Source organism: Cavia porcellus, unplaced genomic scaffold, assembly GCF_034190915.1.
Source record: "Cavia porcellus strain 051 isolate PalLab524CR breed Dunkin Hartley unplaced genomic scaffold, mCavPor4.1 scaffold_6, whole genome shotgun sequence".
NCBI classification, from domain to species: Eukaryota; Metazoa; Chordata; class Mammalia; order Rodentia; family Caviidae; genus Cavia; species Cavia porcellus.
The window spans coordinates 22,934,296-22,961,836 of NW_026947489.1; the positions used below are offsets into that span (position 1 = coordinate 22,934,296).

At 51.2% G+C, this 27,541-nt stretch overlaps 2 protein-coding genes across 7 annotated transcripts in view; both read left to right on the plus strand.

Moving 5' to 3' along the window:
• Slc28a1 (solute carrier family 28 member 1) overlaps positions 1–5,763 on the plus strand; it is a 44,900-nt gene extending 39,137 nt beyond the window's left edge. For 4 of the 5 annotated variants that reach the window (XM_013158952.2, XM_013158955.2, XM_063250081.1 and 1 more), the window contains exons 12-18: positions 803–933; positions 1,979–2,147; positions 2,255–2,452; positions 4,499–4,580; positions 4,805–4,903; positions 4,977–5,088; positions 5,285–5,763. In XM_013158952.2, coding sequence (XP_013014406.1) covers positions 803–933; positions 1,979–2,147; positions 2,255–2,452; positions 4,499–4,580; positions 4,805–4,903; positions 4,977–5,088; positions 5,285–5,357 — 864 coding nt within the window. In that variant the 3' untranslated portion in view covers positions 5,358–5,763. The other variant, XM_063250082.1, reaches the window with a different exon arrangement.
• A 21,282-nt stretch (positions 5,764–27,045) lies between these two features.
• Pde8a (phosphodiesterase 8A) overlaps positions 27,046–27,541 on the plus strand; it is a 122,376-nt gene continuing 121,880 nt past the window's right edge. For both annotated transcript variants that reach the window (XR_010047975.1, XM_003475479.5), the window contains exon 1: positions 27,046–27,389. Coding sequence is in view for 1 of the 2 variants with exons in the window: in XM_003475479.5 (XP_003475527.3) it covers positions 27,213–27,389 (177 nt within the window). In the remaining variant the exon portion in view is untranslated. The remainder of the gene's footprint in view (positions 27,390–27,541) is intronic.

Consider the following 27,541-nt stretch of genomic DNA (forward strand, 5'->3'; position numbering starts at 1 on the left):
GTTTGAATTGATCCTCACTGCACCATTTGGTAAATAACACAGTGGTAGAGAAAAAAAAAGAGGTCTCATCACCAGGTGTGGTGACACATGCCTGTAATTACAGGGCTCTAGGAGGCTGAGGCAGGAGGATCACCACTTTGAGCCCAGTCTGGGCAGTTTAGTGACTTAGTGAGACCCTGTCTCAGAATAATAATAGAAAATAAATAAAAAGAGGCAGGAGGCTGGGGATGTAGATCAGTGTGAAGGCCCTGGGTTCAGTCCCCAGTAACACACACACACACACACACACACGCATGCACACACTCATCTATTCCTGTGGAAGAGAACAGGAAGATGAATCAGAAAGGAGTCCTGCCTAGGGCTGTCCTGAACTAGCACATGTACACACCCAGGCTGCCACTTTGACCCAGCCCCACTCTGGGACACCAGGGCTTTGCCTGAATCCTTCACAAGGCCCTCAGTTCCCGGGAACATTCAGGTCTTGGGGCTGAGTGGCAAAAGAGACAGACTAACAGGAAAGGAGCCCAAATTCTGTACCCAAAGAAAGATGGATTTTAATTTCTTCTCATCCTTCATTTTGGGCAAGCTGTAATCAAGTACTTGGGGCTCAGTTTTCCTTCTCTATAAAATGGGAACAAGAGGTGCCCTGCCTCACTTACAAAACTGCAGGAGAGGAAATACCCATCTTCCTGGGGCCTCCTGTACAGGTGGCTGAGATGCTCAGCACACAAAGGAAACACTGTTTCTGAGGATGGCGGCAGTCAGGGCAGCGCCCACCCTCGATCCTCTTTCGTTCCTGCAGGTCGACGCCAGCTCACTGATAGCAGCGTCCGTGATGGCTGCTCCGGGTGCCCTGGCCCTGTCCAAGCTGGCCTACCCCGAGGTAGAGGAGGCCAGGGCCCACGGTGAGGAAGGAGTGAGGCTGAGCTACGGGTGAGGGCCGCGGGGCAGCGTGCAGGGTTGAGGGAGGGGCGCGAGGCTGTCCTCCCCACATGCCTGGTCCTGTCCTCCGCGCCCATCACAGCCTTCCTTCTGCCCAGCCCCGGCACCCTTTAGTCACTATCCCTGTCGTTGCAATTTCTTTGCAAAATGCAGACTTCAGTTCTTGCCTGTTAATCTCCATCTCTGAGCAGCCGGAGACCAGGGACTGGTCAAGGCACAGAGGAGTGACCAGGCTCTGGGGGGCGACTGGGCCGGGTGTTGAAGTGGTTCCCAGAGGTTCAAAGTCACTTCTCTGCACCTCTAAGGGCTGACCACCTGGTGGCACCCACACACTGATGTGTAGAGCAGTGTCCTAACGAATGTTCAGCGGCAGGGTAAGGTTTCATCCTCCAAAATACTGAAAATAGCCGGGCATAGTGGCACTCGCCGGTAATGCCAGCACTCAGGAGGCTGAGGCAAGAGGATTTCCATGAGTCTGAAGCCAGCCAGGTTACATAGTGAGTTCAGGGCCAGCCTCAACTACATAGTGAGACCTTGTCTCAAAAAAAAAAAAAAAAAAAAAAAGAAATCTCCTCTTTAGTTTGCACCAACAATACAACTCAATTCTTCTCCATGGCTAAAAGCCACACATGGCTAAGAGCTTCCACCACGGTGGAGCTAGAGATCACCTCGTATGTGTGTGTGCGTGTGTGTGTGTTACTCAGGACTGAGCCCAGGACCTTCACACTGAGCTACATCCTCAGATCTTTTTTATTTATTTCAAGACAGCGGCTCACTAAGTTGCCCAAGCTGGGCTCAAACTGTGATCCTCGTGCCTCAGCGTCCCAGAGTGCTGGAGTCACCGGTGCCACATCTGATAGGACAGCTTGCCTTATCCCTGTGCTCCAACTTGATCCTTTCTTTCTCTGGACCTCAGAGGGGTGACAGGGACACTGATTCTGAGACCCTCTGTCCAGGGTTCCTCTTGGAAACCCTACGATGAGGACCTTGCTGTGTGGCGAATGTCAGTGATGGCAGCTCTTGATCCTCACAACAGAGATGCTCAGAACCTCGTAGAAGCCCTCAGCAGTGGAGCTGCCACCTCGGTGAAGGTCATTGCCAACATCGCTGCCAACCTGATCGCGTTCCTGGCTGTGCTGGCCTTCGTCAATGCAGCATTGTCCTGGCTGGGTGCCCTGGTGGACGTCCCGGAGCTCAGCTTCCAGGTATGGCTCTCAGGGAGGTGGTCCCAGGCTGGAGGGCAGGGAGGACAGGCTGCAGACCTCAGAAAGTGCCACTTGCTGTAGTGTTACCCTCCTCCTCTGTATCGTAGGTCATCTGCTCCTACACGCTGCGGCCAGTAGCCTTCTTGATGGGTGTCCCCTGGGAGGACTGCCCGATTGTGGCCGAGCTACTGGGGACAAAGCTCTTCCTGAATGAGTTCGTGGCCTACCAGGGTCTGTCTGAGTACAAGCGGCGTCGCCTGGCTGGGGCTGAGGAGTGGGTTGGTGCCAGGAAGCAGTGGATCTCAGTGAGTATCTTGTCTGTTTCCTGCAGCTGGGTGACACAGCTTTTCCCAAAGGCTCTGACAGCTGCTTTCCCAGCTCCCAACGCCTGACCGGGATGCACTGGTGCAATACTGTATCATCCGGGAACACTGGGCAGCCTTGGGCCCTGTAGCCATCTTCTGAGGCCTCTTGTTTCAAATTCCTGGGCTACAGTCTCTGTGGCCTCAGCCCAGCTGCTGCCCCTGACTCCTGTGTAGGATAGAGGTGTAACATGTACCATAGCACCCCAAGGAGAGTCACCAGAGATAGTCAAGGGCGGGGGGACGAGGAGACCCCAGGAAGTCTCTATATGGTCTTCCAGGTTCCTCCCACCCCGCTCATTTTGTACATAGGAATCTGCTTTTCATCACAGATTTTACATGAAATCTTTATCTTCCTGATTTCTTCTATTACTTCCATACTTCGAAAGCTATTTGATAAGTATTAATTTCCTTGAAACAATGTAAGGAAGTAGTGAAGGCCCTGGGTTTGGGAGACCAACTGAGTTGAAACTCTGTCATCCGCTTCCTGCTGTGTGAACTGTCGCAGCCATTTGACCTCTCAGAGCCCCTATGTGATCCTTTCCTAAATGAGTGCCACCATACGACTCTGTAGCCAGAATCATCGTTATCCTGTGTTCTGTTATTTTTAAGCTGACCATGTTTTAATGACCTAGAATTAATTTTATATATGGGATAAGGTACAGATCTGAACCATTTTATTTTCCAAACTGCTCCATTGGGCTCTTCAAACTTCTTCCTGGGAAATTAAACAACTATTTGGAGCCAAATGGCCATGGGGAACCACCCTGCTGACCACCTGCTCTGACCTGGCGCTCTGACCTCCCGTGTATCACAGGATCCTTTAGGACTGCCTGCCTGCTGGCAGGTGCTACCCTTCCACACTTGGGCACACGAAGCCCTTACACCGAGCATATGTAGAGTGATCAAAAACTAACATGAATGTTTAAAATTATTGCTGTAAAAGATGCATTGCCATTAACGCTCTTGCTTCACCCACTCATCCCACCACCCTTGCCTCTTCCTGCAGGGCCTCTGAGAACCCTCTTTCCTGAGCGTCTCTGGTCGCACTGTCCTTGTGTTGATATCCTGGATCGATTCAAAATGCTTCCCTTTCATGCTCACTTTGACTCTGGGGAAGAGCCAGGAGACACACACCCAGTGCCAGCTCTGGTGACTGAGGTGAACAAGGGCATAAGGATGTTTTTACAAGCCTGCTTCTCCATTGGCTGACCTTTACAAGCCCGCTTCTCCATTGGCTGACCTTTACAAGCCTGCTTCTCCATTGGCTGACCTTTGGCGGCAGCTTTCACTGTGTTTTTATTTCAACTCATAAAGAACGCAAAGCCGAGGACCTCCAGAGCTGCTTGAGCAGGTGGCAGGAGTGATGGGATGAGTGTGCTCAAAGGGAAAGGATTTAGAGGGGATTCGGGGCGGCATGTCTTCTGCTGTAATACTTTGTTTGTTTTGCTATAATACATTGTTAAAATGTAACCCTGCTGGGTGTGGCGGTGCAGGCTCCCAGGACCTGGGAGGCTGAGGCAGAAGGATCACTGTAAATTGGAGGCCAGACTTGGCTACATAGTGAGTCCAGGCCAGCCCAAACTAAGTAGTGAGACTCTGTCTCAAAATACATACATACATATAAAATAAATAAGATGGAACCATTCACTGTGTATCTGGACCCCCCGCCGTGGGTGGGAATGAGCTGGGCAGGCAGGCTGGTTGGGCTCCAAGGGTCCCCCCTCTCCTCAGCTTGCATAAGAGGCTGCTTTAGTGTCCAGCACAGGCTGGGCAGGGCCACAGGGAGGGGCTGGGCCCGCCTGAACTACCCCAGTGCAGGTTAAAGGGGTGAAGCGGGAGCTAACAGATAGCCGGGAGGGCACAGGCAGACAGGTCACAGAGCTTGAAGGTCAGGCGCAGAGAGTCTCCTGACTATGGCCGTGGCTGGGTGGTGTGGGGCCCGGCATCTCTAGGGGAGGCTCTCCTCATCACTGCCTGAATCCTCAGGTCCGAGCAGAAACCCTTGCAACGTTTGCCCTCTGTGGATTTGCCAATGTCAGCTCCATCGGCATCATGCTGGGCGGCCTGAGTGAGTCCTATGCGCCCCAGGGCGGTGGGGACCAGAACTTGCCTAAATGATGGTGGGCCTCCTCTTCCAGGGAGCCTCCGGGCTTGCACCTGCTCTGGAAGGGGAGATAGAGTAGGGAGTGACACCTGCCCTTGGGCCACACAGAGGAGATGAAAAGACACAGGTAGAGCCACCCAGTGCGGTCAGAGGTAGTGCTTCATCCTGAGTACTGTTGTCCCTTACAGCCTCTCTGGTCCCCCATCGGAGGAGCGACTTTGCAGGGCTGGTGCTGCGGGCGCTCTTCACAGGGGCCTGCGTGTCCCTCGTCAACGCCTGTGTGGCAGGTGAGGGTAGGCCTGGTAGTCCCCAGGTCCAGGTGGCCCCCAGACACCGCCTGCAGCTGCTGTCCTTCCACAGGCATCCTCTATGCACCCAGGGAAACCGAGGCTGGGTGCAGGGGCCTCCTGAATGGCACGCTCAGCAGCAGCAGCTTTGAAGTGTACCAGTGCTGTCGCAGGGCCTTCCAGAGGTAAGGGCTGTGTGGCTGGGTCCCAGGATGCAGCTAGAAAAGTCCTGGCTGCAGCTGAGGTGGTGAGGGCTGGAGGAGGAAAAGGTGTGAGGACCCAATCTGGGGACGAGGAGCAGACCAGAGACACCAAGTGGCCTTCCCAGGGCTGCACAGCAGGGGCAGCCTGGAGCTCACACCACACCCTGTGTTTTTTCAGCACCAGCCTGGAGTTCAGCCCAGCTGCGAGGGACAACTGCTGTAGGTTTTACAACCACACGGTCTGTGGCTAGCGATAGAGGATTTCTTTGTTCTCCCACAGAACATCTGTCCTCAGCTTCCCTCTACAGGCTGCTCCTCAGCAAGTCAACAGGGCCTGGGCCCTCTCTCTCCAGATGTGAATTCTCAGAGCCCCTCGGTCTCTGTTCTGGGCCTCTGGGCCTTCCCTTGTGTCATGGGCATCACAGCTGAGGTCTCTGCCTTCTTCTGGCTCAGTTTCCTCTGTGCTCGAGCCCTGGACTCAGTGGCTTCGCCCAGTAGAGGCTGCTCCTAGAGACCCAGTTTTCCATCTGGAAACGTCCCCTCTCCCCCAGCACATCCCAAGCTGATGTCTGTGTGGTGTCATGTGTGAGGTGCTGAGAGGGTTCCATGGCCCATAAGACTTGGAAAAGGTGGCCCCAGTAAAGGTTGATGCTGTCAGGATTTCCTTTCCTTTCCTTTTCTTTTATCTTTTCTGTAGTACTGGGGTTCAAACCCAGTGCTTCACCGCTGAGTTATTTCCCCAGTCTAATTTGTTGTTTTTTGAGACGGGGTCTTTGCTGTGTTGTTCAGACTGGCCTTCAATTCACTATGTGACTCTGCAGTAATCCTCCTGCCTCAGCCTCCTGAGTGCTGGGATTACAGGTGTACACCACCGTATGTGGCCTTAGTTTGTTTTTGTTTTTTTACTGTGGACTTGTCTGTGCTTGACCTGAATATGACACAATGTGCTTTATCATTTTATTTTGCTTTCTTAGTTGAAGGTTTCATGGGATATCACTGAGGAAACGGGGATCTGTGTTCCAGCTGCCTTACATGATTGTGATTTTAGCAGATACAGAATCCTGTCTGCTTTGTTATGCTTTCACTCAACCCTCACCCATCAGTGCTATGAGGTTGGCGCTGTTTTCTTGAGTTGAGGAATCCGAGGCCGAAGAGGATCAGGAACTTGCCCAAAGCAACACTGCTAGAAAGAGGAAGAGGCAGGATTTGAACCCAGGGTACCCAGTTCCAGTCTACTACAGGGGGCCATGAGTATGGGAGGCAACTGGCCTTCTCTGCCCAGCCCTGCCCCTGCCTTTGTTTCTAGAGTTTTCCCAGCTCGCCCTCTAGGTCTCCCGTGAGTGCTGCTCCTGCCCTACAGCTCTGGCTGAGGTGTTACCCCTGCACCTGTCTCTGTGTGCCCCAGGTAGCTGCACCTTGAGCCCACCTGCCACCTCTGACTTCCTTCCCAGGAGAGGGAGCCTGGGGGGTGGGTGGCAGAGGTCCCACTTTTGTTCTACGTGGACTCTGCTTCCAGTGGGCACTGGCCCTGTTTCTGTGGCAGAGTCTCAGTCTCAGCTCCACAGGGCGGAGCCTCAGCCTGACACACACCGGGTCAGGCCTTTGCCTGTGCCCTGTTCCCCTATTTCTGGGTCCAGGACCTCCTGGCTCTTCCCTGACTGCCTGTCAACCTTAGTGCCACCTACAGGACCAGGGTGTCCAAGGACACCTTACCCTCCCCCAGACTACCTGCCCACTCCTCATGTGGAAGACTTGAGCCCCTAGACATGGGGCTGAGGCTGAGGAGGCTTTGGGTTCCCTATAGTGTGTAGGGCAGTGCTTAACCTCTGAAAGGGGCCGTGTGTCTCAGCCCCTCTCAGAGGCTCCAGCGTACAGACCTCACCTATGTGCATAAGCTGCACTTCTGACCTTGGAGACAAGCAGAGTTAAGGGTGCCTTAGTCCCAGTGCAGCAGATTTCTCCTCTCCACATCCACCACACTCTTGTCCTCTTGGAGTCAGGGTGTGCAGATCTGCACTCCTTGGGTGTGCCTGCATCCTGCGCAGCAGTTCCTAAGTCAGATTGGTGCAGATACCACCCCACTGCTACCATGCCAGGCATTGTTAATCAACTGCAGCACTCTGCTCTATGTCAGCCTGTGCAGGACGGGCCCATCATCGAGTGACTGAATATACTTTGTCAGGAAAAAAGAAAATACTGTCCCTGTGCTGAGCAATAGGCCCAAACTGCCACAGATGCTACGCTGCTGGCCTGGGAGGGTCTGGCATTCTTTCCAACAACTCTAGAAATTAAAAGAGGTGAGAAGCACCCCAAACCACGGGGTCTGTGTGTGTATTGTCTTATTTTACAGTAGAATGTGTTGTGAACTGTGTCTCCCTGGATTCCTCTGTTGAAATTGTATTAAGAGTTAGGGTGCCTGGGAGATGACTAACTCAGAGTATGGAGTCCTTGAGAGTGGACCAGTGCCCTCATAAAGGAGAGGAGACCCCAGGAAACTCCCTTCTTGACCGGCGCAGCTCCAATGAACAGGAGACAGGAGACGCTTTTGTGGACGACAGTTAACTGCTAGTTTATTTAGGCGGGCTCTGGTTTATATATTCGGCCGTGACTAATCACAGGCTGCCACAAGGAAGCAGGGCGGGAATGGGATGTAGGCTCCGGCTACTATATCCAGCTGTGGCCAATCAGGAGTTGCCACAGAGTATGGAGTGAGCACGAAGTGCGCACGGGTTGGCTAATTTAAGGAGGGACGTAGCACATTGCGGAAGCTGGCGTGGTCCTTAGTCCCGGGTGGGGTATGGTATGTTGAGCGCCTGCGCCCAACACCTTCTACCATAAGCAATTAGGGTGGACCATGCTGCTACCCTGATCTTGGACTTCCAGCCCCAGAACTCTGGGAGGTAAGTCCCTGCTTTGTGTGAGCTGCTCGGGTTATGACATTTTGTTGTAATCTGAACTGGCTAAGACAGAGCCCTCACCCTCATGACCTCATCCAGATGTAAGGCTATACTGGGATCTCAGTCCAGTCTATTGCACCTACTGTGTGCCAGGTTTTTTTTGACCCAGTTATGGGGAAACAGCCTTGAGCTAACTGTATGGAGGTAGAGGACTGGGATCTTCCTCGGAGAAGAGACTGGGAAGGGATGGCCACAGAGCCATCTGCAGTGAGCAGACCTGGAGAGGAAAGGGTGGAGGGTGAGGTCCCCAGCAGGGCTTCTCAGGTGTCCAATGGTGACACTCCAGTGGCTGTTTGCATATTACAAAGTTAGAACATTGCCAGTGTAGGATTGCACGTATTTCATGAAGGATTACCTGTTTTAAACACATGATACAATGGTGGATTGCTTACAGGATAATGATAGGATCTTTTTGTTCATCTAAAACCCAATTTAAAAATTTTATAAAGCCATTTTTATTTATAACAAATATACATAGCAGGGCATGGTGGCACACATCTGGGAGCCAAAGCTGGGGCAGGAGGATTCCAAGTTTGAGGCTAGCTTGAGAAACTTACCAAGACCCTGTTTCAAAATTTAAAAAAATTTAAAGGATTAAGGAGGTAGCTCAGTGGTAGAGTCCTTGAGTTCAATTCCTAGCATCATTAAAAAAAAAAAAAAAGAAAAGGAACATTGCATATTTTTATATAAACAGGTTTTTACTGGAAATGTGTAGATTCTGCATTCTTTGGTATTTAGTGTAATTATATCAGTGTTCAAGCTTTACTTATTTTAAATTAAGTCCTGGTTGACTCCAGAGTGTGCTCCTCTCAGTTCTGTGACTCTCTGAGTGACTTCATTGGGAAATTTCCCCTCAGGGTGGTTAGCTTGGCCTGCCTGGTAAATTTCAGATTCTGGCCTCCACAAATGTGCATAAAAACAAGGTCTATTGTTTCAAGCCACTGAGTCTATGGCAGTTTATTCTGGCAGCTGTAGGCAACCAATCTAGGTATCTTAAATGGGATCCTGAAACAGAAAAAGGATATCTGGGAATAACTAACAAAATCCAAATAAAATATGGAGCTCAGTTAATGTCGTGCCAATATCCATTCATTGCAGGAAGGTACCATAGTCGGTTTGACCTGCTAGAGGGAACTCTCATAGGCGGGGCGGCTTATAGACAGCAAAAATGCGTTTCTCATGGATGGTTCTGGAGGCTGATACGTTCAGGTGAGGGCACTGGCAGATTCTGCGTCTGGTGAGGCCCCCTTTCTCCTTGAAGGTCACCTGTTGGGTCCTCACTGGCAGAACTCTTCTTTGAGGCTGCTAATCCCTTCTGTAAGGCATTTGCCCTCAGGACTAAATCCAAAGGCTGAACCTCTAAATACCTTAACCTTGGGGTTAGGATTTTAACTTAGGGATTGCAGACAGGAATGAACATTCAGACCTGCAGCACACAGTGATGTAAGATGGTAATAACAGAGCACACTGGCTGTGGGCGGTATGCGACTTTGGTATTATTTATGTAGTCTTTCTGTAAATCTAAACTATTCTAAAATTTAAAAATGTATTTTAAAAGTTACATAGGGAAAAAGCCCTGTAATCTGTGCCAGGAACAGTGCTGGCCTGGACTGTAGGCTCCCAGCAGGAGGGCACCAGGGCCAGGAGCTGACCATCTGCCTGCATCCATCCCATCAGCCCTTTCTTCTCATGGCCTGGGTCTCACCTCCCTGTCCCTCCCTTTAATTTGAGCTCATGTCTTTTGCTGAATAGTGATGAGTTCTGAGCTTTTCCAAACACATGCAGAACATCATGTGCTTGACCCGACTTCTGATTCAGAACCATTGAGACCTGAGTCTGGACAGGGCCATGATCATCATTCGGAAGATGGCTGCCCCCACCCTGGCCTTTCTGAGAGTGTTACACCCACAGCGTGGATGGCGTCTGTCACCACGTTTATATGTTTGAATCATGAGACTCATAAGAGTGATTCACTGATTGAACTAGGGCAAGGCCAAGTCCGTGTTCTTGCCAATATTCTCTCAGATTCCTGAGAAAGAATATGAATTATGAAACCCAGAAAAGAACAGAGAGCTGAGTCACCATGCTGGGGCTGTCTCAGAGCTGAGCTCATGCCCACCCTTCCTGCGGGCCAGTTGTCCAGCTTTGCTTTGGATTTGATGAGAGTTAACTTATTTCCAAAAAGCTCCTTTAATCTGAGCTAATTTGGAAGGTTCCTTTTAGTAATCAAAAGGACATTGCCCAGGATGGCCACTTTATTACCCTTGCTCGGGATAAAGTAGTAATTTGCTTAAATCCCATCAAAGATAAGACTGTTACTTTCTCTTGGTACAATCAATTCATTAGAGAGTTCCACTTTTTAGAGTTTTTAAAAAATCACATCAAGAAACGCTTCATTTTGCCATTCTGGGCAAAATGAAGTCTCCTTTCATGCTTTGTTGTTCTTTTTGCCCACTTATCAAGGAGTACTTGTTATAATTTTTAAAAAGTCAGATTGTATAGATACCTTATAGGAACATTCTAGTCCCTTTTCCATCTGGCAGCCCTTCAACCATCCGAAGATGGTGCCATCCAGATTCCTCTCTCTCAGCCAGGGACAGTTGTTCATCACATAACACACAGCAGGGGTTCAGAATTTGCCACCGACCTGCTTGTGGTTGCTCTGCATTCTTATGCAGACAGAGCAGGAGTCATGAACAACTCCAAGATCCTGCCAGAAGGCGGTGTGGTAAGTATGACCTCATGGGTGGAACCAGGATGATGCAATGGGACAGCAGGCAGGATATGGCCTTGGGAGGGGGCACCAACAAAGCCAACTTGTGAGGAAGGAAGGGGGTGAAGAAGCCAAGTGGTTGCTTCTAGAACATCAAATCCGAGGGCCTGCCCTTCCGTGTGAAACTCGAGGAGGAACCGTCACTGAAGAGAGAAGGGGAGAAAGCTCTGGCCCAGAGCATAAAGGGGCCTGGAGATGGCGTATAGCAAGCATGGGGTGGGTAGGACCCCATCCACTGGGACATCCTGCCTACCTGCCATCAGGGTGGCGGGCAGGTGTGATTCCCAGGAGGTCACTCTGCAGTCCCAGAGGTGGGAGGGAATGGCTGCTTTGGATCAAATCCTACCAAGACATGGAACGGTGGGGCAGGAGAAGCCATGCTGAGTGAGACTGTGTGACTGGGAGAAGGGAGGCCAGATGCCAGGCACTTCCGCAACACTTGAGGATAAAGGCTTTCAGAAAAGAGACTCTGAAAGGAAATCTGCTGTTGAATGAAGCCCTGGCTGTGCCCTAGCAATATATTCCAGTGAGGAAAGCAGGTGGAGGTGATGAGAAATCAACCTGGCTATAAGTGAGTAGCAGGCACCTTGCTCACAAGCTCAGAATTTTAAGGTAACAGGCACCACAATGTGACTGCAGGACACTGAGCCAGCATAGAAAGCAACTGGTGGTTCAATATCATCATCCCCCTTTTCTTCTTATTGGTAAGAACCAGTACTCCAGCGGGGCACATGGCTTCTTAGGATAAAGACTACATTGCTGAGCCTTTTTGCAGCTAGGCAGTCATGTGACTAAGTCCTGGCCAATAAGGTGAGCAGAGGTCAAGCAGGCAGCCGCTGTATTGTGCCCTTAGAAGAGGGGAGGATGAATATGTGAAAAAGTGTTCAACATGTCTGGCCGTTAGAGAAGTGAAAATTAAAACAACATTGAGTTTCCATCTTATTCCATGAGGAACAGCTTTCATCAAGAAATCAGAGGCTGGCAAGGCCTCTGTGGAAAAGGAACTCTTTCACACCATTGGCAAGATTATGAACTACAGTGGTCAGGGATTTAGCTGAGTGGCATAAGCACCTGCCTTGGAAGTGCGAGGTCATGAGTTTGATTCCCAGTACCGGAAAAAAAAAAAGAGTATGAACTAGTACAGCCGCTTTGGAAATCAGTATGAAGAGTCCTCAAGAAATCAACACTAGAAACCCCCTTTGATCCAGCTATTTCCCTTCCAAGTAACTTCTCACAAGAGTTAAAGTCATCGTTTTATGGTGTAATGTTTACAGCAGTACAATTCATCATAGTTAAATCTCAGAATCAGCCTCTATGCCCATCAACAGATGAACGAATAAACAAAATGTGGTATTTGTAAACAGTGCAACACTATTGTGCCATAAAGGATAAACTTGGGTCATTCATAGGAAAATCAATGCACCTTGAGGTCATAATGTTAAGTGAAATAAATCAGACACTTGAGCTTAATGATCTTACAGTTTCTCTTACAGGAGAGACACAAAAGATAAAGAGGAAAAAATAAAGATAACAGGGAGACACACCTTTCAAATGGAAAAGTGACCAGGAGGTGAGGGGAAGGAAGCAGGAGAGGAGGTCCAGGAGGGGAGGAGGAGAGAACTGAGGAGTTTCATGCCCCTGCTCCAGCTCCCCGGGAGGTGTGTGGTGGTTATGAAAGCAAACATGCACTAACAAAACAATGATTTTTAAACGGGAGGGCGAGCAGGTTTTTCCTTAAAAGTTCAGGTGAGAAATATTTGAGATTTTGTGGGTCACGTTATCTCCACTGTAATTAGCTACTCAGCTCTGCCTTTGTACTTTGAAAGGGGCCACATAAAATAAAACTTGAATGAAGCCGAGTCCCAATAAAGTTACAAGAGCAAGTGGCCAGTCACGACTAGAGTTTACTAACCCCATCTCGGGTGAGGGGCCTCACTGTCACATCCTTGTTCCGTGCTGTGCTTAAGGCAGACAGGAAGGACAGCCCAGTGAGACCATGAAGTCAAAGGTGACATCCGGGGGATGAAGCCCTCCATGGCTCTGCTGTGCTCAGCTGCTGTGACGACAGACTTGACGTGAGAGGGCTTCATTTTTGCTTCATTTGGATCATTGTTGGAAATCACACTCAGAGAGAGAACCAGACAGAGAGAACCAGAAAAATGCTAAGAAGGAGCAGGCTTGTTTCTTTCTGCCAGGATTCCCCATGAACGAGTGGGAAATGAGATATTAATAATCAAATGCCTAGCTCTCCTGTGACACTGGTTTTCTAGTGATGTGGGGTTGATATAGCGTATTGAAGTGCTAGGTGGCCCATTCCCTCTGAGACAGTTCAAACCTGAAGTACATTCCCACCATCCACCAGGATTTAAGGAAGATGTGCTTGGCTTTGTAGTGCACTCCAATAATCCCAGCACTTTGGGAGGCTGAGGCAGGAGGATCCCAAGTTAAAGGCCAGCCTAGGCTTTAGTGAGACCCTTCCTCAAAATAATAAATAATAAGGGGTTGGGGATATAACTGAGTGCATGAGTCTGTCCCTGTCTCACCAACCAGCTCAGGTTCCCTTGAATAATCTCACGGTGGCCTGGAACAGACTCAGCTCTTTCAGCTCCCAACTGGCTTTCTCCGCCCTGCCCAGCCTCACAAGTTTGGCTCAGACTTCAGGAGCAGGTGTCAAGCAGGTGTCATTGTGAGTTCTATCTACATCGCCCTTTCCTTCTCCCGTCCAAGCGGGGTCCTTATTCACTGCCCACATTATTCACCACCCACATGGAAGCCAGGTGTTCCCAGCAGATCGAGGCTGGATGCTGCAGCCTCTCCTAATGTCAGTACCATGGGCCCTGCTACCCCATGGGCCAAATGCCTGACTGGAGAAGTCTGAGAAGCTCCCACATGACCACCTCTGCTGCTCCTTTCCCATGGACAAAGGATATGTTTCTCCTGAAAAACTTCCATTTTTATTTTCCAGCAAAAAGTAAAAACTATCTGTAGATGAGAGACTTTTTTTTTAATGCTGGGGATCAAACCTAGAGATCAAACCTATCACTGAACTTTTTTGTTTTAGACAAGAGTCTTGCAAAGTTGATGAACTACCCAGGGGTGGCACGAGAGCCTCCTGCCTCAGCCTCCCCAGTGCTAGGATCACAAGCAAGCACCACTGTACTCTGCTAGGACACTCATTTTCTTTATTTATTTTCTTTTAGGAAACTCATTTTATAAGTGAAAATTTGCTTTTATCTCTTGAATGTTCCTGTTTCCTTGAGATTCTTTTCTACTTTTACAGGGAACGCTTGTTTATAATTCTCACCAGACTTTTTTTTTTTGAAAGCTAGTGCCTCCGTTAGAGGAGAAATAAACTGTGTCAAAGCACACACATTCAAGGGCTCTTTCCTTGGACAGTGCCCAAAGGGCAAAACTCTCTAATCTCTCCTCTTCTATGTGCCTGGAACTTGGCATTACATCAGTATCAGCTGCCGTGAGCCAGAGTTTGGCTGGGGAGTAGGAACAGAAGCTCAAGGTGAGAAAGAATTCGAGTGTAAAGGGTGCGGGTGTGGGTGATGTGGGTGTGGACGGTGTGGGTGTGGACAGTTGGCTGAGAGATCTTCAGTAAATCAAAGTTGCAGGGAACTGCAGGGAGCTGTTATCTGTGCATCTCCACAAGCCAGTGGGTTTTATCACAGTCTCAGTAATTCATCAGTTCCCTTAGAACAGTGAAAATCCTGTAATGTATGAGTACTTTACCCTAAAGCAGGTAGTATATTTGTTACTTGGGATTCTTTTGGTTGCAAATGACAGAAAGGAAATCCAGTGGCTTAGGAGAAGGGGCCTGGACGGATGGACTCCAGGGAGAACGGGACCCAGGACTTGGTGACTCTAAGACTCTGCCTCTTCCCATCTCAGCTTTGTGTCTTTGTCTCTCTGCAAGGTGATTTTTTTTTTTTTTTTTTTTTTTTTTTTTGGAGACAGGGTCTCACTGTGTGATGCAGGCTGGCCTTGAGCTCATGGTAGTCTTCTGTCTCAGTCTCCCAAGTACTGAGATTACAGACACTTACCACCACACCTGGCTAAAGTGACCTCTTTTTTTTTTTTTTTATAGAACTGAATTTCTCCTCAGGCTGGGACTGACCACGGTGATCAAAAATCAGACTTGCTTGTTAATCTGCTTCTCTGTTAACTGAGGGACAGAAGCGGAGCTCTTTAATGTGACGGTGGTGCCCCGCATGGACCTTCCTTCAGGCCAGCTGTAAAAAAGGGATGTTGGGATCAGGGTAGCCAAGCTTGGTGGGAACAGGGAAATAGGAGCCAGAAGGACCGCAGGGTCAGCGGGAGATCAGAGAGCAGTTCCCCAGAAGAATGGGGTGCTGTTCCTCAAAGAAAGGCAACATTGCTTTCCATTTATCTATAGAGATTTATAATTTTTAACAATCTGAGAAAATAGAAAGAAGGCAAATGTCACTTTAGAAATGACTTAGGGGAAGGGACTAGGTTTTCTGAATGCTTCCTGTGGGGTAAGTCCTATGCACCTGCTACCTGAGTACTCTCCCAAAGCTAACCAGCAGCCAGCCGTGTGTGTTGGTGGCACACACCTGTCATCTCTGCACTCAGGAGGCTAAGGCAGGATTCATGAGTTCAAGGCCAGCCAGGGCTACCCAGTGAGTTCAAAGCCAGCCTGGACTACACAGCGAGACTTTGTCTCAAAACAAACAAAACAATAGCAAACAGACACACCAAGAGGCAGGCAGATGCTGAGCTGCAGAGCGGGTGCAGCCAGGGTTTGCCAGGGAAACCATTTAATACAGGACACATAATTTACAGGATTATTTATAATAGTCACCCAAAGAGTCAAATACAAAAGAGTGCAGGAAATTTGTCCACATACTTAAGACCCAAAGAATCCAGCTGAGAGCCTGCATCCCACAGCAATATCCTGTATGAGTCCAGCTGAAGACCTAGAATCCATGACAGTGCCTCCCACCACGAGTCCAACTGGAGGCCTAGAGCCCAGGACAGTGACTTATGCAAGTCACTTTCACGGATCTGTGGCTGGGAAAGCCCAAAGGTCAGCGGTGGAAGCCAGAAAGTCTGTGCCAGCAGGATGAAGGATCCATGTCAGCAGGCTGAGGGATCTGCACTGGAGCCAGGAATTGATGCTCAGAGTAAGGGCCAGAGCTGCCCCCAAAATATCGCAGCCATCCTCAGCAACAGTGAAGTCCTGAACTCTGACAATGAGAACAGCCAAGTTCATAGCAGGAAGCCAGCATGATAAGCTTCTCCAGGAGAACCAACAGCAACAGGAGAACCAACGGTACCACCTCTTCCTCTCCCGTTCTCTTTTATGTTGTTGGCAACAATCCTCAGGTGGGCCGCCCACGCCCAGCACCAGGCTGATTCAGTTCAGCTGGGTGTTACAAGTTGCCCACCAGTTGTCAGTCCGCCACAGGGAGACGTGTTCAAGTGCCCATGTCGGTGGCTGAGGCAGGCTGAGTCCAGTGCTGTTTGACATTAACCTGAGGCTGCCACACTGCCGGAGCCCCGGCGACACAGAAGGGCAGCAGATAGACATAGGTCCATGGTCTCCATGAGTCCTGCCTCCCTGCCATGCTGGTCTGGGTGCTGGACAGGCATGGGGACACTTGTAGGGGACCCCAGCTGAGGCCTCATTGTGGCAGGAAGGAGACGAGCATCCCCCACTGCCTCCACCCCAGCCCCTTGACCACAGTGACTTGACTGTTCTAGGCATCTGCACTTCAGTGTCATAGAACCAGGACAGCCTTGGGGGCTGGGGATTTAGCTCAGCAGCATAAGCACCTGCCTTGCAAGCAGGTGATAGTGAGTTCGATCCCCAGTACAGATTAAAAAAAAAAGAACCAGGACAGCCCAGAACAGGAACCAAAGGTGCTCAGCCCTTAGGCCCCGGTCACGGGAAGAGGAAACCGAGGCTCATCTTATAAAATAGCAAACTGCTGCCCAGGTGCAGAGAGGTACCTCCCATGTGTGTGCAATCTCTGCACCTCCATCAGGGGTGCTGCTGCCCCCCACCCCGGTTAGGACATCAGGGTCTCCAGGCTTAAGCAACTGCAACCACCACCGGCTAGTCCAGGCTGAGGAGAGAGGGCCCTGCAGGCCTTTAGAGTTCAGGAAAGGGGTTGGACTCCAGGATGAGCCCCCACTTCCTGCTCCCCCACTTCTTTCTTTCTTTCTGTTGTTGACCTTTTGAGACTGGGTCTCATTATGCAGTTTAGGATGGCCTTGAACTCACTTTGTAGCCCAGGTTGACTCACAGCGATCCTCCTGCCTTGGCCTCTTGAGTTAGCTGGAATTACATGTGTACACCACCACGGCTCAGCTTCCATTTTGCTTTTCATTGAAATCAATGTACTATACATATGTCATTTCTTCAATGAAACAAGACCCTGAGGCTTATGACAGCAGTGACAGTGACAGAAATATATCTCAGCAATTCCTTTCCCACCACTAAGCCTCCCCTTCGAACTCTTTCCTTCTTTCCTTCCTGGTCCTGGGGATTGAACCCAGGACCTTCCAACTGAGAGACATTGCAACCCTTTTAAAAACTTTTTTACTTTGAGACAGGGTCTTGCTAAGTTGCTGAATTAACCAGGCTGGGCTTGAACATGAGATCCTCCTGCTTTGGCCCCGCAGTGTGCCAGGGTTATAGGTGTGTACCACCACACCTGTACCCCACATTTACTCCAATTCTTGAGCTTCAGGGTCCTGCTTTCTCAGTTCTGTTCTATGTCTTCTTCCCAAATTTCTTTATGGTCACTCATATCTATTGTTCCCGCTCTCATTCTCTTTGTTTTGGTTTACAATTTTTTTAATTTCTTTAATTTTTTTAGTGGGGATTTGAGAGAAAGCAGTGCTAAATGCACCCATTTAATGGGCAGACCTGGGGTCTTCCTAGAGGGACAGAATAACATCCAGACAGCTGCAGGGTGAGTTGCATTTCACGTTCTTGTGGTTCTTGGGCAAGATAACCTTTCTGAGCCTCATATTTCTCATCAGTAAAATGAGAAGACTGTACCTTTGTCTAACTCACAAGGCTGTTGGAAGCATGAACTCTGATACTGCAGGGCTTTGACACTCCAGGCCTAGTTGAGTGTGAGGCAGAGATCTGAACCATCACACCAGTTGATCTAAAAACCAGCATAGCATGGCTGCTAAAGGGCTGCCCTTTCAGCCTGCATCTCAGGAGGTAGACAAGGCATGGGACAGAGCCACATCAACCCTAGCCTGACTCTGAGCAGTAATGCTTGCCAGTCATAAGCTGCTGATGTGTCCTGTAATGAGGGCACAGTGGTGGTCTGAGGTGGCCCTAGCACTGCAAGAAAATGTCAGCTGGCCAGGTAAGATCACCAGGTGAGAACGCCAGGACCTGTGATCCAGCTGCTTTGGAGGCTGGAGGATCCCAAGTTCAAGGCCAGCCTGGGCAACTTAGCAAAGCCTTGTCTCAAAACAAAACCAAAATCAGACTGGGGATGTAGCTGAGTAGTAAACAGAGCAACTGCCTAGCATGGTGGGGAGGGGCGGGGTCTGGGTTTGATCTCTATGACTGAAAAAGAAGTTCCCTGTTGTTGAAGGTTGTTACTTGGTGGTTTCTGGCACCTTTGACTACCCTGATCCTGACTGGTGCAGGACAGGCCTGCAACCTGGTTGTCTGGAGCCAGCTTTGTCCTGCTGGTAATGGGCTCTGGGGGTAGGGTGTTAGTCTGCAGAAGTGACACATTTCCCACAGGGGCACCCAACAGGATGGTAAGCTTTCTGTCTCCACCTGGCTGAGGGGGCCGAGTTCTCACTGTGTAGCTCCTCCTGCCTCAGCCTCCAGAGTGCTGAGATCACAGGTGTGTGCTACCACATCTGGCCCAAAAAAGCAATTTGAAAACCACAGGTTTTTACTGGGCTGGGGAGGCCTCTGACCTTCATCAGTTGAGCCACTTCTTGCTCGTTTACATGTGAACTGCACAAAATTCAGTCCTGCACCGTTGTGATGATGAACACAGAGATCAAAAAGAAGTTAGGTGGGAGTGGTGGCATTGTGAGAGGCTGAGGCAGGAGGATCCCAAGTTTGAGCACAGCCTGGGCAATTTGGCAAGCAGTTGTCTCCAAATAAAAAGTAAGATGGGCTGGGGTTGTAGCTCAGTTCACTCTACAATACCAAAATGACAACAGCAAAACAAAGAAAGAGGAAAGAGAGGACTTTAATCCCAGAGGTTATTTAAGCCTAATTCTCAGGAGACCTGCACCAGACACCATGTGGCACTTGGGGCTCTGGGGCTTGTCTGGGCTGACACTGGGAAGGGATGCTATGAGGCCTGGGGAGATTGCATCATGGCCCCAGGTGCCTGATGCTTCTAATGAAGTGTCTCACTCCTGGAAACACCGGCTCAGGCTCAGCTGGACCCGGGGGTGAGGCAGGGCTGGCCACCAGGCGGGGCTGAGGACATGAGGTGCAGGAGAGGCCTGGTGCCCTGCAGGGAGTGTCCCTGGCCCTCGCTGAGCCCTGTGCTCCAGGAATGAGCAGCTGCCACAACCCAGGGCAGGGGTGAGGGGTGGTTCTGAAACACCTCTAGGTAAGCAAAGCCCCACTCTCTGAGAGAGGCCTTGATCATAGCCTGTCTCTGTCACTCTCTGGTCATGCCTCAGTTTCCTCTTCTGCAGCACATTCAAAAACAAGCCCTGTGAGAGAGAGGAAGCCAATGCTTCACATTCATTCTCATGCTCCAAGTTAAGAAGACAGAAGAAAAGCACTGACGCCGGCTTTCCCCTGCTCCTGCTGTCACTAAGCCTCTGCAGGAGACTGAGACCCTCTCCTCTCTTACCTTCCCCAGCTTCCTTGTTGACCTTGGTGTTGGGTGAATCCCAGCACTGCCGCCTGGCTGGCCAGCAACCAGGATGGTGTCTGTGAACCTGAACCAGAAGCAATGCTGAATTCACACCGTCTGGTCTCCTAACCAAAGCTGGGGTGAAATAAAGGTCCACAGAGCACTCTCCCCTGAACCGCTCTCCTGCTGACCCGTATCACCTGCGGTGGGGCCATCACAGAAGCTGGCGACTGGCCATTATCATGTGGCTCCTACCCAGACCTCTGGGATCTGCAGGGTCCTCGGGCTTGAGCAGGGCACAGACAGCAAAGCGGGAAATCATCCCGGAACACACTCTTTCAGAGGAGTCACCCCTGGTCATCTGTAATTCAGAGGAGCAGCAGGTGCACAAGCAAGTGATGCACTTGGTAGAAACACCACCTCCTCAGCAACAGGCTCCATCGAGGTGGGAAGGGCTGGGCAGAGAGGTGGAGAGGGGGGCACATAGCAGACCGAGGGCTACCTCTGCTGCCCCTGTGCAGTGTGGCCTCTGACAATCCCTTCTTAAGCTCCAGCTGCCTCCACAGAAAGAGAACAAACCAAATCACACTCTTATGTCAGACATAAGGACAGAGCAGTGCACCTGGTGGTCTCAGGTGAAATAGAAAGCTCTGCTGCGGGTGACACCACCCATCTGAAAGCAGCTTAAACTATGTTATGCCAAGCCACAAGTTCAGCTGCTGGGTGGTTCCACAGTTGGCTAATCCAGCGGCTCTGTGATGACACATGACACTCCAGGACAGGTTCTTCCTATCTTTGAACTCAGCCGTGCTTGGGTGGCAGCGACTCCCCTCTTGGTGGCCAGAAGACTGAAATAGCTCCAGGCATTGCTCTTCCATCTACCTGATCCCTCTCTCTCTCTCTCCCCTCATTCCTTCCTGAAAATCCAGTGTAAGTTCTAACTTCAGGTGGGTCTCAAGCAGTTACTCAACCAATGACCTAATTTTACCTTAATTCTGGATGGGCTTGTGTGCCCATCACCACCTGTTTCTGTGACCAGGAAGGCGGCACATGCTCATGGTCCCACCCAAACAACTCAGAGCTGTTTCTAGGGGAGACTGTGACTTCCCAGAACACAATCAGGCACTATGAGAAAGAAGGGTGGATTTGAGGGCCTCAACACAGAGAAGTGCCGATTCTTCCCTTGTCCAAGACAGGGTTGTTTCTTCCTGGAAGAGATGTAATTGAAAAATACAACCCATTTAAATTTTTCAAAAATTTACATAGAAAGACTCTGCCATGAATTGCCCTCAAAATCTTCCTCCTCCCTTCAAAAGCATCTATCCCATCATTTTTGCCACTTTCTGAAGCACCTCTAGAAGTCTTCTTTCGTGAGTATATTTAGTTTTGCTGTTGTGGCTGCCTTAAGATCTTGAATTGATTCAAAACATTTTCTTCGTATGGTCACTTTGACTCAGGGGAAGACCCGGAAATCCCATGGCACCAGATCCAGTGAATAAGGTGGCTGAAGGCACACCATTGTTTTTATGAGGCTGTTTCTCTGTTCTTGGCACTGGGCAGTAGCATTCACATTTTTTATTACATCTCATAAAGATATTCAGGAAAAGAGAACTTTCAGAGCTGCTTTGGAAAGTGGCAAGCATGAGGGGGTAAATGTGTTTGAAGAGAGGAGGATTCATGGCAATATCTTTTACTATAATAATTTAAAAACAAAACTTTAAACCTTCGCTGTATATTTCGATTATCCCTGTACACACAGAGCTTTTCCTACAACACTGTGTTCACCAGCTCACAGGGACACTCCTGTCGCAGCGGGGTACCTCCTGTGGGGTTGGATGATGCCTGCCTCCCACAGAAGGCAGGGGTTGTTCTGTGGTCATGGGGGTCACATGTCACTGGCACTCAGTGAAGAGCCCACACGTGAACAGATGTCTCTGGGACCCTGGCTCTGACTCAGCTCTGCCCGTTCCTTGATGTTCCAGCTGTGCTGTCACCACTGTGACAAGTTCTCTCTCTCCTAAAGCTTGGGGACACTGCACAGTATATACCTTCTCTGAGAAGAGAATGACAGTTTCCCCACAGGGCCTGGCAGGCCTGAGGCTGACTCGGGATGCATGATTCAGGCCAGCAGAAAGGACTCTGATGAATCAGGAGCGGCACGGGGAAAGGAGGGGGCTACTTGGATTGAGAGCTTTCAAGGGAGTGATTCACGAGCATTGTGGCTAACATTTAAAAAACCCCAAATACTTTTGGGAACAAGCACGCTGCTTTGCATTTTGCCTGCCATCCTTCCTGGGAACGAAGCCGCCAACAGTTGCTTGGAGCTGTATCATATTTCACTTTCTGTGATGGTGGGCTCCTGCTTCCCGTGTTTAATTATCATCGACAGAGTTCATTTTTATGGAAGCTCTTGCAGTGCAGACACCTTGGGCTTTGGTGACAGGCCTCTGGTGGCAACTTGCTTCTGCCATAGGCTACATGACTGAGGACAAGCTCCTTGTCTTCTCTGAGTCTCCATTCCTTCTCCTCAGGGGTGCAGGGAGATTCAGGCACAGATGTTCCTGGGGAGTGTGAGCTGCGAGTGTGCCTTAGCTGTGGTGGGGTGGGGGAGGGGGTGTCATGAGGAGGAGAACGGAGAAGCCAGCCTGGCTCTGGTACTTCTCTATCCTGCCATAGTGTGGGTGTCTGAGTCCCCAAGAGGAGGAAGTCCATGAACAGAGCTGGAAGGGCCCCTTCCCAGGCCTGTACTCTGAAAGCCACAGCATGTCACCTGTCCTGGCTTGCCTGGGACTTCCAGAGTCTGGGTAAACTGAGTCACAGCTGGGCACTAGAAGTACACTTTCCTCACTTGTATCCTGAGCCACATCACTTTAGGATCTTGTTTATCATTGGAGCCAGGGCCTGGGGACTGACCTGACCGGCCACCAGCACAGGATAACATGGGTAACATCGCTACCTCTCCTCAGGTACACCTGGAAGAGCCTGGCTGAAGGTCTGCAGGGAGCTGGAGGTGGGATTAGGAGGTGGGAAGAGCCAGCCACACACACAATATGCCCATGTGGGTAAGGCCAGGAGAGACCTGGGATCCACATAGAGGTCGACTTCCTGTGACCTTTGTCACTGTATTTTCCACTTTGTTATTTCTAGTATGCAGTAGCAAGCTGATGCTTTGCTTTGAATCTTTCATCTTAATAACCTCTAAGTTGATTGTCTAGCATCTTGGCCGTAAAGTGATGTCACCTGCTCCTAATGACAAACATTATCTCCTTCGCCCCCACTCCTATTCTAGCATGAAGTCGTGTCTTGTTAGATTTCCTGGGACACCAAAACACTGCGCCATGACAGCAACGACAGTTTGTTAGCTGTGCTTCAGGGAAAGGGTTTCATAACATTGAGACTCTCGAGGTCCCCCATTTGGTATGTTGAGGGCTCCGAGGTGGAAATCAGCAGCCTTCCTTGTGTAAAGAAGCATTCTCCTATCTTTCAAGGTCCTAGTAAGGAAGGGTACTGAGCTTCATTAAACACCGGTGCTGTCAAACAGGGTGAGGTATGGTGTCGGACAGTCGGCGGTAACTATATCGCAGCACTGCGCTGAGAGCAAAACATGTGCTTGGCAGGGAGCCCGTGTCCCATCCCAGGACCATCTTGACATTACTGCTTCCAGTCTTCAGGCTGTGAGACCTGGGCCTCTCCCATGTGTGCCCTCAGCGGTGGCCAGCAGGTCCCAGCCCTCAGGAGCCAAACCGCTTTCTTCTCACAAAGCATTTGGGTGGGACCGAGGCCCCATGGAAGACCAAGAGCTGGAGGACAGGATGTCCTGCCACTAACTACTCAACTGTGTGACCTCAGGGTCTTGCCTGTGTCCTGAGGATCAGCAGCTGCTGAGTGAGGACGCCCCGTAGTCATGTTGTTTCTCCCCTACACACCATTTTACCAGGCACTTTTTTTCCCACGTGTGTGGTTCTGGGTATTGAATGCCAGGCAACTGCTCTACCACTGAGCTACATCCCCAACCTTTATTTTTTAAATTTTGAAAGAATCTTGCTAAGTTGAAGCTCCTGAACTCCAGAGGTGGGGACGTGGGGCACTGCTATCAGGGTCCTTTTCCACCTTTTCCACCGTTCTGACCTCCAGGGGGCGCTGCTCCCTCTTTACAGTTTTGGCCTCAAGGTGATCGCTGCTGGGTTCCTTATCTGAGGCAGAAACATTCAAAAACACTTTATGAAGGTTAGGGAATGTCAAGAGAAATAATGATGAGGAGACTCATGAATCTGGAGAATACGGCCAAGACAGGTCTTGCCTCTGGGGCTGGCTGGTCTCCTTTATCTAAGGGCAGAGAAGGTGGCCAGGGAGTCCCTTTTCCAGTCTCCGTTGCTGCAGGGGTGCTCTCTGATCTCTTGAACTTGAGCGGGAGAAGGGTAAGCCACCTGCAGATGGAGTAATTCCACCTGAAAGAATTACAGTCCAGGATCTTCCCTGTAGCCCTGTAACTTGGTGATAATTGTGCTTGTGTGTATGCATGTGCTCATAACACGCTTACTGTTGAACCAGGACTAGAAGCCTACAATACAAACTGGTAACACTAGTTCCCTCTGCTTCAGGGAAAGGGGAAAGGGGAGAGGGGAGAAGACTCTGCTTTGCACCCTTTATATACCTCTTCTTAGTTTGAATGTCCCAGCACATCTTCGTGTGTCAATTGTAGATCATGTAATTTAAAAGCAATGAAAAAAGTTTTAAATCACATGCAAAATTTTGAAAGTTAGGGTAAAGACTCTGAAGAAGGTGGAAGCAATAGATTTGCAAAAGTTTTGATCTTCAAGGTAACATCATTTCTTCCAGCAGTTTGTAGCAGTCTGGAATCCAGACTGAAGGAGTCACATGGATGGGCCCAGCAGGACAAGGAGCTAAGATGCAGGGCCCGGCACTGACATCAGTTAGCCCATTCAATCACTTAATCCATTTAATCTTAGTGGGTAGATGTGATTAATCTGAGATTGGCCATTGCGAAAAGCAGCTCAGAGAGGTGAAATCAGAAACCTGAGGTCTAGGACAGGGCAATGTGATTATTCAGACCTCAGGATATTATGAGTTATTCTTTTACCACTTGCCTGTAGCCTGGGTCAGTGGAGGACAAGGGGAAGGGAGAGCTGGGTGCAGGTGGCTGACTTCCCCAGGCAGTGTGTGTGTGTGTGTGTGTGAAGCCAGGAGAGGTGAATGGCTTAGGAGGGGCCACCCTGAGTAGAACTATGGGAACCAGGGGTTTGGATCTTAGGTGAACAACACTGTGTGGGATCTGGCATCTTCATGACTTCCATGAATTGGTGAAGGGGCTGTGAGGGTCCAGGAGTCTCCCAAGGATGGATGCCTTGTAGACCGCCCCCCCCCCCACAGTGGTCTGGTTAGCAGGAGGTTGGGCCTGGGGCCCTGATCTCTATTCTTTGCCAGCACCACTGACCTCATGTCTGAGTCCTGAGAACAAGAACTAAAACATACTTGTCTGATCCTCATGGAGGCTGAAACACTCGAGGTGGATCAGTCTTGGCAACCCTGAAATGGGCTGCTGGTAAAGTCGGCACTCTCCAGCAAAATGAGGGTTCATGGGCCCCAGGGCACCTTCTAGTGTTGAGCTTCTTTACCCGGCCAGGGGTCCTGAGGGAAGCTGAGGGGGCACACATGAGGGCGATGCAGGTTACTTGTGTCTGTGCCATCTCCTCTGAAGTTATGGTTGGTCACCAAGGCCTGTGGAGACTGGTTTCAAGGGGGGTCAGATATTCAGGGAACTCCAGGTGCAGTTCATAACCAGAGAAAGCATGGGGTGGGAATGATTGTCAGGTGTTGGAGCTGTGACTTTCTGGGATATCAAAGACTGAGCGTCTAAGAGAGGGGGCTGTGATCCCAGAAGAGGCAGATGACCCCTACTTTCATAGTCTGCTTCTATATCTTTCTTCTTACTTTCTAAGTCACAGGTCCTTGAATTGCAGTGGGAAACCAGTCAACACAACTTTCTGAGAACAGAGAGTAAGAGCAGCTCAGGCTGGCACAAGACAGTGAGATTCGGAGTGTGTGTGTGTGTGTGTTTGTGTGTGTGTGTGTGGCTGTTGAACCCCCCCTATTCCAGCTCCACCACACATCAGCATATAGTTCAAGGGTTTTTGAGGACAGAGTTGCAAGGGGAGGGCTGAGATGTTCAGAGTTGCCAGGCCGCGGAGCCACAAGGTCTGCGTCCAGGAGTCAAGGCCAGACTTTTCAGTGGTGGGGGTGGTGAAAGCGTGTGCTACGGACTTCCACGCTTTGATGGTACCCCAGATTCTCTCCATGAATATCTACAGGGATCCAGATTCTACCTGAAAAAATTACTTTCTGAAATTTCAGATCCTTGTTTCTGTGGTACTTTTTATACGACAGGAAAGCATAAATATTATTGCCGAATGCACTTCAGCTTAGTAAATGTAACGCCAGTAACCAGTGCGGTGGGCACCGCACAGGGTTGTTCTCGGCCTCTTTGCAGGGCGCAGCGGGGACCCAGCCTAGAGTCCCCGCGTCTTGGTCTCTAGGGTCGCTCAGGATCGCACAGAAAAAAGCTTGGACAGAGCGAGTGGACAGAGCGAGACGGGGGGTCTCCGGTCTCCGCATGGGCACCCAATGCAGGGCTCACTTGGGGCTGGGATGGGTACTGCGCGGGGTGAGCTCACTGGCCGGGCCCTGAGCAGGAGTCTCGGGCGTCACGCCCGTCTCGCTGTTGCTCGCAGCCCTTTGGGACCCGCAGCGCAGCACGCAGCACCTCCCGACTTCCACCCTGTGGTGGTGGGGGTCCTCCCACCGGCATCGGACGATACAGACACAGGCTGCAGTAAAGACGCCCAACTCCAGCCCCAAGTCCGCGTCCCGGCGGTCACGCGTGCTGTGCACGCCCCCATTCCGGGCTCAGGGTGGTCGGGCCGCGCATGCCCAATGGGGAGGCGGCGGGCAGCCTCGCACTGACGCCGGCAGCCCCGGGAGTCACCGCGGGGGGCTGGGCGCGGCCGCAAAACCCGGAGCTCGAGGTCAGTCAGAGTGGATGCGCTCCTGCGCCTCGGGACGGCGCGGCCCGCAAGACCCGGCCCGGAGCGCGGAGCCGGAGTGGAGTCGCTCCTGCGCCTCCCGACGGCGCGGCCCGCGGCTGCCCTCTCGGCTGTGGCGCGGCGTCCGCGCTGACGGCGGCGGGTGTCGGCTGCAGCTCGGGCCGGGCGCTTCCTCGCCGTGCGCACGTTCCCAGATCTCCTCCCCCGGCTTCCCCGGAAGCTCGGCGCGGCCGAGGCGGGCAGGCGGGCGGGCAGCAGTGTGAGGAGGCGGCGGCGGCCCGCGCCTCAGGAAGGGCATGTTCGCGTGCGGAGGCGCCCGCCGCCCGCCGCCTCAGCGCCCCCTCCCCACGGCCGCCGCCGCCGCCGCCGCGCCCGCGCCGCGATAAAAGGGCGGCCGCGCTCCCTGCTGCGAGCCCAGGGCGATGACACGGCGGGCGACTCGCTGACCGGATCGTGCCCGCCCGCCAGCGTGTCCGCCATGGGCTGCGCCCCGAGCGCCCGCGTCGGCGAGGGCCCGGCGGGGCTGCGCGGCGGCGGGAAGGAGCCTCAGAACGCGCCGCCGCGAGCGTCCGGCCCAAGGACTAGCGGCGCCCTGGCCCGGCCCGGCGACACGGTTCCTGCAGAGCCCGAGCCTCGCGACGGCGGTGGCACGAAGGTGAGGGGGGCGGGCGGCGGGCTCCCCGGAGTCCCCTCAGCTGGCAGAGCGGTGTCCCTCGGGGACCCCCGCGTCCCTGGCCCGGGTGAACCGGAACGCCGGGCGAGCTGCGGGGTCCGTGCCCGGCAGGCACTGGATCTCTGCGTGGCGCT